Source organism: Pelodiscus sinensis, unplaced genomic scaffold, assembly GCF_049634645.1.
Source record: "Pelodiscus sinensis isolate JC-2024 unplaced genomic scaffold, ASM4963464v1 ctg108, whole genome shotgun sequence".
NCBI lineage: Eukaryota > Metazoa > Chordata > Testudines > Trionychidae > Pelodiscus > Pelodiscus sinensis.
The window spans coordinates 646-13,667 of NW_027465888.1; the positions used below are offsets into that span (position 1 = coordinate 646).

At 74.4% G+C, this 13,022-nt stretch overlaps 1 protein-coding gene across 1 annotated transcript in view; it reads right to left on the reverse strand.

The window, feature by feature from the left end:
- Positions 1-727: 727 nt before the first annotated feature.
- Positions 728-13,022, reverse strand: part of GRIK5 (glutamate ionotropic receptor kainate type subunit 5) — a 35,319-nt gene continuing 23,024 nt past the window's right edge. Inside the window, 15 exon segments of the mRNA XM_075916046.1 lie at positions 728-915; positions 2,599-2,720; positions 3,475-3,580; positions 3,582-3,604; positions 5,147-5,318; positions 5,320-5,359; positions 5,868-5,929; positions 5,931-6,036; positions 7,500-7,610; positions 7,831-7,943; positions 8,549-8,755; positions 9,544-9,651; positions 10,583-10,687; positions 10,918-11,070; positions 12,110-12,271. Coding sequence (XP_075772161.1) covers positions 778-915; positions 2,599-2,720; positions 3,475-3,580; positions 3,582-3,604; positions 5,147-5,318; positions 5,320-5,359; positions 5,868-5,929; positions 5,931-6,036; positions 7,500-7,610; positions 7,831-7,943; positions 8,549-8,755; positions 9,544-9,651; positions 10,583-10,687; positions 10,918-11,070; positions 12,110-12,271 — 1,728 coding nt within the window. The 3' untranslated portion in view covers positions 728-777.

Genomic DNA, 13,022 nt, shown 5'->3' on the forward strand with positions numbered 1-13,022 from the left:
CCAGCGGGGGTGCTCCGGCGCACAAAGCAGCCCCAGGCGGGGTGGAAAATCTCCGGTCGGTTTATTCCCTCGGTCGCGCTCGGATTCTCCCGTTTTGGTTCTATAGAAATGTCTCCAAAAAGAAGGGAAAGGGAAGGAAACGGGCCTGCGGCCCCCCCCCCGCCCGGCCCCCCCGCCGCGAGTCTCTTCGTCCGGGCGCCCCGGGGCCGATGTCCCGCCCGGCAGCTGTCACGCCCTGAGAGCCCGGCCCCACAGCCCCGCCCCAGGGCCCCGCTGCCCCAGCCAGAGCGCCTGCCCCAGAGCCCCGGGGGGCTGCCCAGCGGGGTGGGGCCGAGGCACAAGTGGGGGTCCCTGTCCGCGGGCACCGAGGGCTCTGCTCCAGCCCCGGGCCCCGGCCAGCCCGTCCCAGAGGGGCTGGCTCCCACGTCGGAGGGGGCGCTGCGGGGGGTCCTGGCCCCGGCCCCCGGCCCGGAGTCCTGGTGTGCGCATGGCGCACGTGCCTAAGGGGGGGTCACTCCTGCTCCGGCAGGTCCCGGGCCCCGCCCCGGCGCGGGGGTGCCCTCCTCGGGGGGCGGGGGGGGCCGGCGCGGGGGTGGGGGGGGCCCCCCGCAGAGTCTGGATGCGCCGGCACTCGTGGCAGATGCGGATGTGGGTGCAGGGCCGGGCGGGCTCCTCCAGGAGGCGCTGGGGGGCCGGCTCGGACGCCAGGGTCCCGGAGTACAGCCGCCCGGGGGGCCGGCTCGGACGCCAGGGTCCCGGAGTACAGCCGCCCGTTGCTCAGCCGCATCTCCCGCACGGCTCGCAGGGCCAGGCCCGCCCGGGCTGGGGGGGCGCCGCCGGCGCCGCGACCTCGGTGGGCTTCCGGCAGGAGACGGCCTGGCGCAGCTCCCGGAGCATCTCCTGGCACACGGAGAGCTGGGGGACAGCGGGGGTCAGGGCGCCCGGGTCACTCCCCCCCGGGTCGCTTCCCCTCCCCCCCGGGTCACTCCCCCCCCGGTCGCTTCTCCTCCCCCCCGTGTCGCTTCCCCACCCGCGCCCCCCTCCCCCGTCGCTTCTCCTCACCCCGTGTCGCTTCTCCCCCCCCTGTCGCTTCCCCCCCAGGTCGCTTCTCCTCCCCCCCGTTGTCGCTTCTCCCCCCAGGTCGCTTCTCCTCCCCCCGTGTCGCTTCCCCCCCAGGTCGCTTCTCCTCCCCCCCGTGTCGCTTCCCCCCCCAGGTCGGCTTCTCCTCCCCCCCTGTCGCTTCCCCCCCCAGGTCGCTTCTCCTCCCCCCCGTGTCGCTTCCCCCCCAGGTCGCTTCTCTCCCCCCCGTGTCGCTTCCCCCCCCCGGGTCGCTTTCTCCCCCCCCGTGTCGCTTTCCCCCCCGCGCCCCCCCCCCGTCGCTTCTCCTCACCCCCGTGTCGCTTCCCCCCCCGTGTCGCTTCCCCCCCAGGGTCGCTTCTCCTCCCCCCCGTGTCGCTTCCCCCCCCTCCCCCCGTGTCGCTTCCCCCCCAGGTCGCTTCTCTACTCCCCCCATGTCGCTTCCCCCCCAGGTCGCTTCTCCTTCCCCCCCCCCGTGTCCGCTTCCCCCCCCCGTGTCGCTTCCCCTCCCCCCCATGTCGCTTCCCCCCCAGGTCGCTTCTCCTCCCCCCCGTGTCGCTTCCCCTCCCCCCTTGTCGCTTCCCCCCCATGTCGCTTCTCCTCCCCCCCGGGTCGCTTCCCCTCCCTCCCAGGTCGCTTCCCCTCCCCCCCGGGTCGCTTCCCCCCCAGGTCGCTTCCCCTCCCCCCCGGGGTCGCTTCTCCTCCCCCCCGTGTCGCTTCCCCCCCCGGGTCTCTTCTCCTCCCCCCCGGGTCGCTTCTCCTCCCCCCCGGGTCGCTTCCCCCCCAGGTCGCTTTCTCCTCCCCCCTGTGTCACTACTCCTCCCCCCCGGGTCACTTCCCCCCCAGGTCGCTTCTCTTTCCCCCCCGGGTCACTTCCCCCCCCGGTCGCTTCTCCTCCCCCCCGTGTCGCTTCCCCCCGCGCCCCCCCCCGTCGCTTCTCCTCACCCCGTGTCGCTTCCCCCCCCGTCGCTTCCCCCCCAGGTTGCTTCTCCTCCCCCCCGTGTCGCTTCCCCCCCAGGTCGCTTCTCCTCCCCCCCGTGTTGCTTCCCCCCGGGTCGCTTCTCCTCCCCCCCGTGTCGCTTCCCCCCCGGGTCGCTTCTCCTCCCCCGTGTCGCTTCCCCCCCGGGTCGCTTCCCCCCCGGGTCGCTTCTCCTCTCCCCGGGTCGCTTCTCCTCCCCCCCCGTGTCGCTTCCCCCCCCCGTGTCGCTTTCCCCCCCGGGTTGCTTCTCCCCCCTCGCACCCAGGTTGCTTCTTGCCCCCCCGGCGACTGGGTTGCATCTCGCCCCCTGGGTCACTTCTGTCCCCCGGTGCCCAGGTCACTACTCCCCCCCCGATGCCCGGGTTGCCTCCCAACCCCAGGTCACTTCCCCCTCCTCCCCAGCGCCCAGGTCGCTTCTCCCCACCTGATGCCCGGGTTCCCCCCCCAAACCCCAGGTCGCTTCTGGCCCCCCCCCCACCGGCACCTGGCTCCCAACTCCCTCCTCGCCCCCCCGCGCTGCAGTGCCCCCGACCCCTCCGCACCTCGTCAGTCTCCGCCGAGCGGCGCGTGGCCCAGACAAACTCCATGATGGCCACGAAGACGGCCACGACGAGGCCACAGATGAGCACCACAAAAATGCCCCCGATGTTCTCCATGCCCAGGCCTGGGGAGGGACACAGGAATTGCCCCATTGGTCCACTCAGCCCGCCCCTTCCCCCACAGCCCCGCCCCTGCCTGATGGCCCCGCCCCCTGCATGCCTGCCGACCCCAGCCCCACCCCCTCCCGCTGCAGCCCCACCTGTGCCCACCGCCCCATCCCCTGCAACCCCGCCTATGCCTGCGACCCCAGCCCCAGCCCTCATAGCCCCACCCCTCCCTGCAGCCCTGTCCCTGCCCCCCAGCCCCGCCCCTTCCAACCCGCCCCTCTTCCACCTGCCCCACCCCCGATCCCCAGAGCCCCGCCCCTGCCCCTGCCCCGCCCCCTTCCAGCCCCGCCCCTCTTCCACCTGCCCCGCCCCGATCCCCAGAGCCCCGCCCCTGCCCCCAGCCTCGCCCCCTTCCAGCCCCGCCCCTCTTCCACCTGCCCCGCCCCTGCCCCCAGCCCCGCCCCCTTCCAGCCCGCCCTCTTCCACCAGCCCCGCCCCCTTCCAGCCCCGCCCTCTTCCACCTGCCCCACCCCTGATCCCCAGAGCCCCGCCCCTGCCCCTGCCCCAGCCCCGCCCCCTTCCAGCCCCGCCCCTCTTCCACCTGCCCCGCCCCTGCCCCCAGCCCCGCCCCCTTCCAGCCCCGCCCCTCTTCCACCTGCCCCACCCCTGATCCCCAGAGCCCTGCCCCTGCCCCCAGCCCCGTCCCCTTCCAGCCCCGCCCCTCTTCCACCTGCCCCGCCCCTGCCCAAGCCCCGCCCCTGCCCCCACAACCTTTGGCCCGGTGGTCCTGCTCCTTGGGGCACTTGCCGCCCTCCCCACCACTTGCGCTTGAGATCTCCAGCCGGTTGTTCTCCTGCAGCTGCAGGATGGCCAGTTGTGATCTCGTCCCGGAACGGGGAGCCTGGGGCGGGCGGGCTCAGGCGTGGGGCTCCCCCGGGAACAGACCGGGCCGCCCCCCCCGCCCTCTGGGTCGCCTGCCCGATCCCCCTGGCCTGCCCCCCCGGGCTGCCCTCCCCGCGCCCCTGCCTCCTGGCCCGCCTCCCACAATACCCCTGGGCTGCCCCCCCACATTAACCCTGGGAATGGCCCCCCGGCCTGCCCTCCCCTGCCCCTGCCTCCTGGTCGCCTCTCATGATACCCCCAGGCTGCCCCCACAATCCTCCTGGGCTGCCCCCCACGACTGCCCGGTTTGCCCCTCACAATCTCCCTGGTCCACCCCCCCCCCATGCTTCCCTGCAGGGCTCCCCATCCCCCCTTTGCCTTCCCAGCAACTGCCAGCTCCCCATGTCAGTCAGCAGCCCCGCCCCCTACCTAGCAGCCTTGCCCCCTACTCAGTGACCCCACCCCCTAGCCAGGGCCCCCCGCCCCCTACCTAGCAGCCTTGCCCCCTACTCAGTGACCCCACCCCCTAGCCGGGGCCCCGCCCCCAACCCCGCCCCCCTACCTAGCAGCCTTGCCCCCTACTCAGTGACCCCACCCCCTAGCCGGGGCCCCGCCCCTACCCAGCAGCCTTGCCCCCTACTCAGTGACTCCACCCCCTAGCTGGGGCCCCGCCCCTACCCAGCAGCCTGGCCCCCTACTCAGTGACTCCACCCCCTAGCTGGGCCCCGCCCCTAACCCCGCCCCCTAGCCGGGCCCCGCCCCTACCTAGCAGCCTTGCCCCCTACTCAGTGACCCCACCCCCTAGCCGGGGCCCCGCCTCTACCCAGCAGCCTTGCCCCCTACTCAGTGACCCCACCCCCTAGCTGGGGCCCCGCCCCTACCCAGCAGCCTTGCCCCCTAGTCAGTGACCCCACCCCCTAGCCGGGCCCCCGCCCCTACCCAGCAGCCTTGCCCCGAGGCTCGGGCCCCGCCCCTACCCAGCGGCCTTGCCCCCCTACTCAGTGACCCCACCCCCTAGCCGGGCCCCGCCCCTACCCAGCAGCCTTGCCCCCTACTCAGTGACCCCACCCCCTAGCCGGGGCCCCATCCCTAACCCCGACCCCTGGCCGGGCCCCGCCCCTACCCAGCGGCCTTGCCCCCTACTCAGTGCCCCACCCCCTAGCCGGGCCCCGCCCCTACCCAGCAGCCTTGCCCCCTACTCAGTGACCCCACCCCCTAGCCGGGGGCCCCGCCCCTAACCCCGCCCCCTGACCGGGCCCTCTGCCCTACCCAGCGGCTTGCCCCCTACTCAGTGACACCACCCCCTAGCTGGGGCCCCGCCCCTAACCCCACCCCCTGGCCGGGCCCCGCCCCTACCCAGCAGCCTTGCCCCCTACTCAGTGACCCCACCCCCTAGCCGGGGCCCCGCCTCTACCCAGCAGCCTTGCCCCCTACTCAGTGACCCCAGCCTCTAGCTGGGTCCCCGCCCCTACCCAGCAGCCTTGCCCCCTACTCAGTGGACCCCACCCCCTAGCCGGGCCCCGCCCCTAACCCCGCCCCCTAGCCGGGGCCCCGCCCCTACCCAGCGGCATGCCGATGCCGTAGCCTTTGGTGTCCAGCAGCCCGCCGATCTGGGTGAGGTTGCAGTCGCGCTGACGGTGGTACTCGTTCATGGTGGACTCCAGCAGGAAGGCGTACTTGGAGTTGAGCACGCGGGCGATCCCCTCCTCCGTGCTTCTCACAAACACGCTGGGACTGCTTGGAGTCCATGTAGTTCCACATGCGCTGGTAGGATCTGGTAGCGGGAGTTCCTGCCGGGACAGGCGGCGTCGGCAGGGCGCGGGGAGGGAGGGGCACCGGCCAGCCACCCCAAGGCTGCAGGCAGGGGACCTGGGCCCTGGCGGGGCAGGCCAGGCGGGGGGGAGGTGGTGAGGCTGGGCAGAGGGGGAGGCAGAGGCAGTGGGGGGCAGCAGGGGCGGGGCGGCGGGGGGGGCAGTGGGGGAGAAGGGGGGCAGCAGGGGCGGGGCAGCGGGGGGGGGCGGCGGGGGAGACGGGGGCGGCAGCGGGGGAGACGGGGGGCAGCGGGGGAGACGGGGGGCAGCGGGGGGGGGCAGTGGGGGAGAGAGCGGGGGCAGCAGGGGCGGGGCAGCGGGGGGGCGACGGGGAGCGGCGGGGGAGACGGGGGCGGCAGCGGGGGAGACGGGGGCAGCGGGGAGACGGAGGGCAGCGGGGGGGAGGCGGCGGGGAGCGGCGGGGGAGACGGGGGGGCAGCGGGGGAGATGGGGGCAGCGGAAGGGCGCCACACCTGGAAGAAGGTCATGGTGGAGCCGGCGTGGATGGTGCCGTACTCGATGTTGGTCTGGTCGAGCCAGGTCGTCGGCCGACTCCACCGGCACCTCCATGCGCTGCACGGTGAGGAAGGCGGCCAAGGTTGGCCGTGTAGACGAGATGATGATCAGTGTGAAGGCCCACCTGCCGGAGAGCCCGGGTCAGCCAGCCCCCCGAGACCTCCAGAGCGCGGGCTACCAGGCCCCCCCGTGATCCCCAGAGCGCGGGCGCCAGCCCCCCCCCGCGATCCCCCAGAGCGCGGGGCGCCAGCCCCCCCCCGCGATCCCCCAGAGCGCGGGCGCCAGCCCCCCCCTGCGATCCCCCAGAGCGCGGGCGCAGCCCCCCCCTGCGATCCCCCAGAGCGCGGGCTGCAGCCCCACCCGAATTCCCGCCAGAATGTGGGCTCCAGCCCCCCATAGATCCCCCAGAGCGCAGGCTCCAGCCCCCTGAATTCCCCCAGAGCATGGGCTGCAGCCCCCCATATCCCTCCGAGAGCGAAGGCTCCAGCCCCCAAAGCGCCGAGCGCGGGCCCCGGCACTCACCAGACCCCGCTGACGCAGCGCTTGATGGACAGGGCGCGGTCTAGCACCTCGGAGCCCTGCTGCATGAAGCCAGCCGATGGGGAACCAGAGGCTGGTGCCCAGCGTTGTACTGGTTCTCCAGCACGGGGGGCCGCTCCCGCAGGCAGGGGTGCGGGTTGTACCACTCGTAGGGCTCAGCCTGCGGGACGCGCCAGTCAGGGGAGCCTGGGAACCCGCCGGCCCCGCCCCCTGGCCAGTTTGCTCCGCCTCCCCGTCCTCCGGCCCCGCCCCCTGGCTAGTTCACATCTCGCCCCCTGCTGGCCACCTGGCCCCTGTCCTGCCGACCACCGCCTCCGTCCTGCCAGCCCCGCTTCCACCCTGCTGACCCCGCCCCCGTCCTGCTGACCCCGCCCCTGTCCTGCCGACCCCGCCCCCGTCCTGCCAGCCCCGCTTCCACCCTGCTGGCCCCGCCCCTGTCCTTGCTGACCCCGCCTCCGTCCTGCCAGCCCTGCTTCCACTCTGCTGACCCCGCCCTCGTCCTGCTGGCCCCGCCCCTGTCCTGCTGACCCCGCCCTCGTCCTGCTGACCCCACCCCCATCCTGCTGACCCCAGCCTCCGTCCTGCCAGCCCCGCTTCCACCCTGCTGACCCCGCCCCCGTCCTGCTGACCCCGCCCCGTCCTGCCGACCCCGCCCTCCGTCCTGCCAGCCCCGCTTCCACCCTGCTGTCTGACACCGCCCCCGTCCTGCTGGCCCCGCCCCTGTCCTGCTGACCCCAGCCTCCGTCCTGCAGCCCTGCTTCCACTCTGCTGACCCCGCCCTCAGTCCTGCTGGCCCCGCCCCTGTCCTGCTGACCCCGCCCTCGTCCTGCTGACCCCGCCCCCATCCTGCTGACCCCCGCCTCCGTCCTGCCAGCCCCGCTTCCACCCTGCTGACCCCGCCCTCGTCCTGCTGGCCCCGCCCCTGTCCTGCCAGCTCCTAGCCCTGCCCCCTGCCTGCAGGCTCCCAGGTCTCAGCCAACGGCCCCATCGTCTGTCCCCCCCAGATTCCCACAGCAGCCCCGTCAAGCCCTGCCCCGCGGGGGTTACCTGGCAGCCAGGAAGAGCACGCAGCTGACGGCCAGGTAGGCCAGGAGCATGAAGAGCCAGACGGCCGGCGAGAAGGGGTCCAGGAAGGAGAAGTAGCCCGGCTTGCGGGCCCTGCGGGGACGGCGGCTGAGCTCCTGTGGGGCAACACGCCCGGGCCGAGCCCCCCGAGGCCGAGTCCCCCCGGCTGAGCCCCCCAAGGCTGAGCCCCCCCCCCCGGCCGAGCCACCCCACGGCCGAGCCCCCCTGGCTGAGCTGCCCCACAGCCAACCCACCCCGAGAGACCGACCCCTCCCGAGGCTAAGGGCCCCCAGGCCAACCCACCCCACGGCACGAGGCCCCTACCAGGTGCACGCGGTACAGGATGCTGATGCCCAGGGTCATGAAGGGCTTGGAGAAGTCGATCACTTTCTCCCGCTCTGCCGTGATGGTGAACAGATCGGCCTTCTGCAGGGACAGGCAGGCTGAGAGAGCCCCCCCCGTCCGCCACAGCCCCCCATAGCGCCCTGCCCCCTCACAGCACCCTTCACAGCGCCCCGCCCCCTCACAGCACCCTTCACAGCGCCCCGCCCCCTCGCAGCACCCCCCACAGCGCCCCGCCCCCTCACAGCACCCCCCACAGCGCCCCGCCCCCTCACAGCACCCTTCACAGCGCCCCGCCCCCTCGCAGCGCCCCCCACAGCACCCCCTCAGAGCCCCGCCCCCTCGCAGCGCCCCCCACAGCCCCCCACCCCCTCACAGCGCCCCCTCACAGCCCTCCTCAGCTCCCCGCCCCTCAGTGCCCCCACAGCCCCCCACCCCCCTCACAGCGCGCCCTCACAGCGCCCCGCCCCTCACAGCCCCCCACAACGCCCCCACTGCACCCCCAGAGTCCCCCTCACAGCACCCCCACCCCCTCACAGTCCCCCACAGCCCCCTTCACAGCGACCCATAGGCCCCCCCCAGCCCTCCTGAAGGCCCACCCTCTGTCCCCGACTGCCCCCATCTGGCCAGCCCTGGGTGAGCCAGAAGGGCCCCGCGCCTGCCCCCGGAGCACCCCCTGCTGGGCGTACCCGGTTGATGAGCTCGCCCACCATGCCGGTCCAGGATCCGTTGGCCTCGGGCGCCCCGTACAGCCCGTCCTCCACCAGCCGCAGCTGGAACCGGAACTTGAGGATCTGGGCCAGTTCGTGCAGCATGTCCACGCAGAAACCCTCGTACTGCTCCACGCCGCCCGCCGGGGCCTGCGCGTCTGCCCGGCGCATCACGTAGGGGTTCTCCTGCGGGGGGGCGGGGAGGGTCAGTGCAGGCACTGGGAGCTCCCCCACACGGTGCCCTGCGGCGCTGCGAGCTCCCCCACACAGTGCCCTGCGGCGCTGCGAGCTTCCCCACAAGGTGCCCTGCGGCGCTGCGAGCTTCCCCACACGGTGCCCTGCGGCCCTGCGAGCTCCCCCACACGGTGCCCTGCGGCGCTGCGAGCTTCCCCACACGGTGCCCTGCGGCGCTGCGAGCTTCCCCACACGGTGCCCTGCGCGCTGCGAGCTTCCCCACACGGTGCCCTGCGGCGCTGCGAGCTTCCCCACACGGTGCCCTGCGGCGCTGCGAGCTTCCCCACACGGTGCCCTGCGGCGCTGCGAGCTTCCCCACACGGTGCCCTGCGGCGCTGTGAGCTCCCCCCACACGGTGCCCTGCGGCGCTGCGAGCTCCCCCACACGGTGCCCTGCGGCGCTGCGAGCTTCCCCACACACGGTGCCCTGCGGCACTGTGAGCTTCCCCACACGGTGCCCCAGCACTGCGAGCTTCCCCACACGGTGCCCTGCGGCGCTGCGAGCTCCCTCACACGGTGCCCCAGTGCTGCAAGCTTCCCCACACGGTGCCCCAGTGCTGCGAGCTCCCCCCACACGGTGCCCTGCAGCATTGCGAGCTCCCCCACACGGTGCCCTGCAGTGCTGCGAGCTCCCCCACACAGTGACATGCACTGCTGCGAGCTTCCCCGCACAGCAGTGCCCTGCGCTGCTGCGATCTGTTCCCCAACAATCACAGCCAGATGCCCCCCGGCCGGGCTCACCAGGATGGTGGTGACAATGAGGGTCTTGTTGGCCAGGCTCTCGGAGGTGTCCATGGCCAGCGTGGTGGTGTTCATGGCCAGGGTCCTGTTGGAGTGCCACACGCCCACCTGCGGAGAGGGCACCAGCTGGATGGGGGAGCTGTGGGGGATCCAGGGAGCTGTGGGGGCTCCAGGGGGCCATGGGGAATCCAGGGGGCCGGGGGGCCATGGGGGATCCAGGGGTCAGGGAGATCCAGGGGGCCGAGAGTCGGAGGATCCAGGAGACTGGGGGTCAGGGGGACCCAGGGGCCGGGGGGGACTCAGGAGGCCAGGGATCAGGGGGTCCAGGGGGGATCCAGGGGGCCGGGGGACCCAGGGGGCCAGGGGTTAGGGGGGATCCAGGGGGCCGGGGAGACCCAGGGGGCCGGGGGTCAGGGGGATCCAGGGAGCCGGGGGGACCCAGGGGCTGGGAATCAGGGGGACCCAGGGGGCCGGGGGTCAGGGGGATCCAGGGGGCCGGGGAGACCCAGGGGGCCGGGGGTCAGGGGGATCCAGGGGGCCGGGGAGATCCAGGGGGCCGAGAGTCGGAGGATCCAGGAGACTGGGGGTCAGGGGGACCCAGGGGCCGGGGGGACTCAGGAGGCCAGGGATCAGGGGGTCCAGGGGGGATCCAGGGGGCCGGGGGACCCAGGGGGCCGGGGGTCAGGGGGATCCAGGGGGCCGGGGAGACCCAGGGGGCCGGGGGACCCAGAGGGCCGGGGGTCAGGGGGATCCAGGGGGCCGGGGAGATCCAGGGGGCTGGGGGTTAGGGGGGATCCAGGGGGCCGGGGAGACCCAGGGGGCCGGGGGTCAGGGGGATCCAGGGGGGCCGGGGGACCCAGGGGGCTGGGAATCAGGGGGACCCAGGGGGCCGGGGTTAGGGGGGATCCAGGAGGCCAGGGGGACCCAGGGGGCTGGGAATCAGGGGGACCCAGGGGGCCGGGGGTTAGGGGGGATCCAGGAGGCCAGGGGGACCCAGGGGGCTGGGAATCAGGGGGACCCAGGGGGCCGGGGGCCTCACCTCACGGTGCCCGTCTCGCGCTTTCTCCAGGATGCGCAGCGTGTAGTTGGTTCGCTGCCCCTTGCTGTTGAACTCCACGTGCCCGGTCAGCCCGTCGTACTCTACCTGGGCGGGGGGCGCAGGTGGGGGCAGGGAAGGGCAGAGAGCAGGGGAGCAGGGAGCCCGGGGCGGGGGACACACAAAGAGAGAAGGACAAATTGAGGCTGGAAAAGGAGCCTTGCTCTTGGGGCTGGGGGAGCCTTGCTTTGGGGGAGCAGACAGTGGGACACCCCATTGCCCCGGCTAGGCGGGGGTCAGTAGGTTCCAGAGTGAACGCGCCCAGGCGGGGCACTCACCATGCGCAGGTAGTTCATGAGGCTGGTCCCGTGCTGCCAGATGCTGGCCGAGGTGCAGGCCAGTGGCCGGACGCCGATCTCCTGGCTCCGGTTCAGCTCCCGCACGGCCCCCACCACCACGTGCACGGCGTCGAAGAGCAGCGCCGCCGAGAGCTGGGGGCAGCCACAGGCCCTGAGCCAAAGTGTGGCCCCACACCCTTGTCTGGGCTCAGGCCCCTGGGGATGGAACTCTCCAGGGGGCAGGGCTGGCCAGGAGCGGGACTCACCGGGGGCGTGGGGCAGGCTGGGGGCAGGACTCACCAGGGGTGGGACTCACTGGGGGCGTGGGGCAGGCTGGGGGCAGGACTCACCAGGGGTGGGACTCACCGGGGGCGGGACTCACCAGGGGGCAGGGCTGGCCAGGGGTGGGACTCACCGAGGGGGCGGGGCAGACCGGGGGCGGGGGGACTCACCAGGGGGCAGAGCTGGCCGGGGGCGGGACTCACCGGGGGGGGCGGGACTCACCGGGGGGGCGGAGCTGGCCGGGGGCGGGACTCACCGGGGGGCGGAGCTGGCTGGGGGCGGGACTCACCAGGGGGGGTGGGGCAGACCGGGGGCGGGACTCACCGGGGGGTGGGGCAGATCAGGGGGCGGAGCTGGCCAGAGGCGGGACTCACTGGGGGGCGGGACTCACCGGGGGGCGGAGCTGGCCAGGGGCAGGACTCGCCAGGGGGCGGAGCTGGCCGGGGGCGGGACTCACCGGGGGGCGGAGCTGGCTGGGGGCGGGACTCACCAGGGGGGTGGGGCAGACCGGGGGCGGGACTCACCGGGGGGTGGGGCAGATCAGGGGGCGGAGCTGGCCAGAGGCGGGACTCACTGGGGGGCGGGACTCACCGGGGGGCGGAGCTGGCCAGGGGCAGGACTCGCCAGGGGGCGGAGCTGGCCGGGGGCGGGACTCACCGGGGGGCGGAGCTGGCCGGGGGCGGGACTCGCCGGGGGGCGGAGCTGGCCAGGGGCGGGACTCGCCGGGGGGCGGAGCTGGCCAGGGGCGGGACTCGCCGGGGGGCGGAGCTGGCCGGGGGCGGGACTCGCCGGGGGGGCGGAGCTGGCCAGGGGCGGGACTCGCCGGGGGGGCGGAGCTGGCCGGGGGCGGGACTCACCGGGGGGCGGAGCTGGCCGGGGGCGGGACTCACCGGGGGGGGGCGGGACTCACCGGGGGGCCGGGGAAGGGGCTCCGCTCGCAGGTCTCCCGCCAGGACATGTTGAGGCTCCGCACGAACTCCAGGTAGAAGGGGTGGCTGGTGTTGAAGATGGAGAAGCCCAGGACGTTGGAGTGATCGTCCACCACCCCGTCCAGGCGCAGGCTGGGGAAATCCTGGAGGGGCGCCGCAGGGTCAGGACTGGGGGCCCCGGCAGGGCTGGGAGCAGCTGGGGGGGAGGGGAGGAGAGGGGGCCCTGGCAGAGCTGGCAGCAGCGAGGGGATGGGGGGTCAGGGGCACAGTGGGGGGACCCCGGCAGGGCTGGGAGCAGCGGGGGAGGGGAGGGGCCCCCAGTAGGGTTGGGGGCAGCAGGGGAGGGGAGGGGAAGGGGCCCTGGCAGGGCTGGGAGCAGCGAGGGGATGGGGGGGTCAGGGGCACAGTGGGGGGACCCCGGCAGGGCTGGGAGCAGCGGGGGAGGGGAGGGGGGCCCCAGTAGGGTTGGGGGCAGCGGGGGAGGGGAGGGGTCCCCAGTAGGGTTGGGAGCAGCGGGGGAGGGGAGGGGGCCCCAGTAGGGTTGGGGGCAGCGGGGGAGGGGAGGGGAGCCCCAGTAGGGTTGGGAGCAGCGGGGGAGGGGAGGGAGCCCCAGTAGGGTTGGGAGCAGCGGGGGAGGGGAGGGGGCCCCAGTAGGGTTGGGGGCAGCGGGAGAGGGGAGGGAGCCCCAGTAGGGTTGGGAGCAGCGGGGGAGGGGGAGGGGGCCCCAGTAGGGTTGGGGGGCAGCGGGGGAGGGGAGGGGTCCCCAGTAGGGTTGGGAGCAGCGGGGGAGGGGAGGGGGCCCCAGTAGGGTTGGGGGCAGCGGGAGAGGGGAGGGGAGCCCCAGTAGGGTTGGGGGGCAGTGGGGGAAGGGAGGGGAGGGGGCCCTGGCAGGGC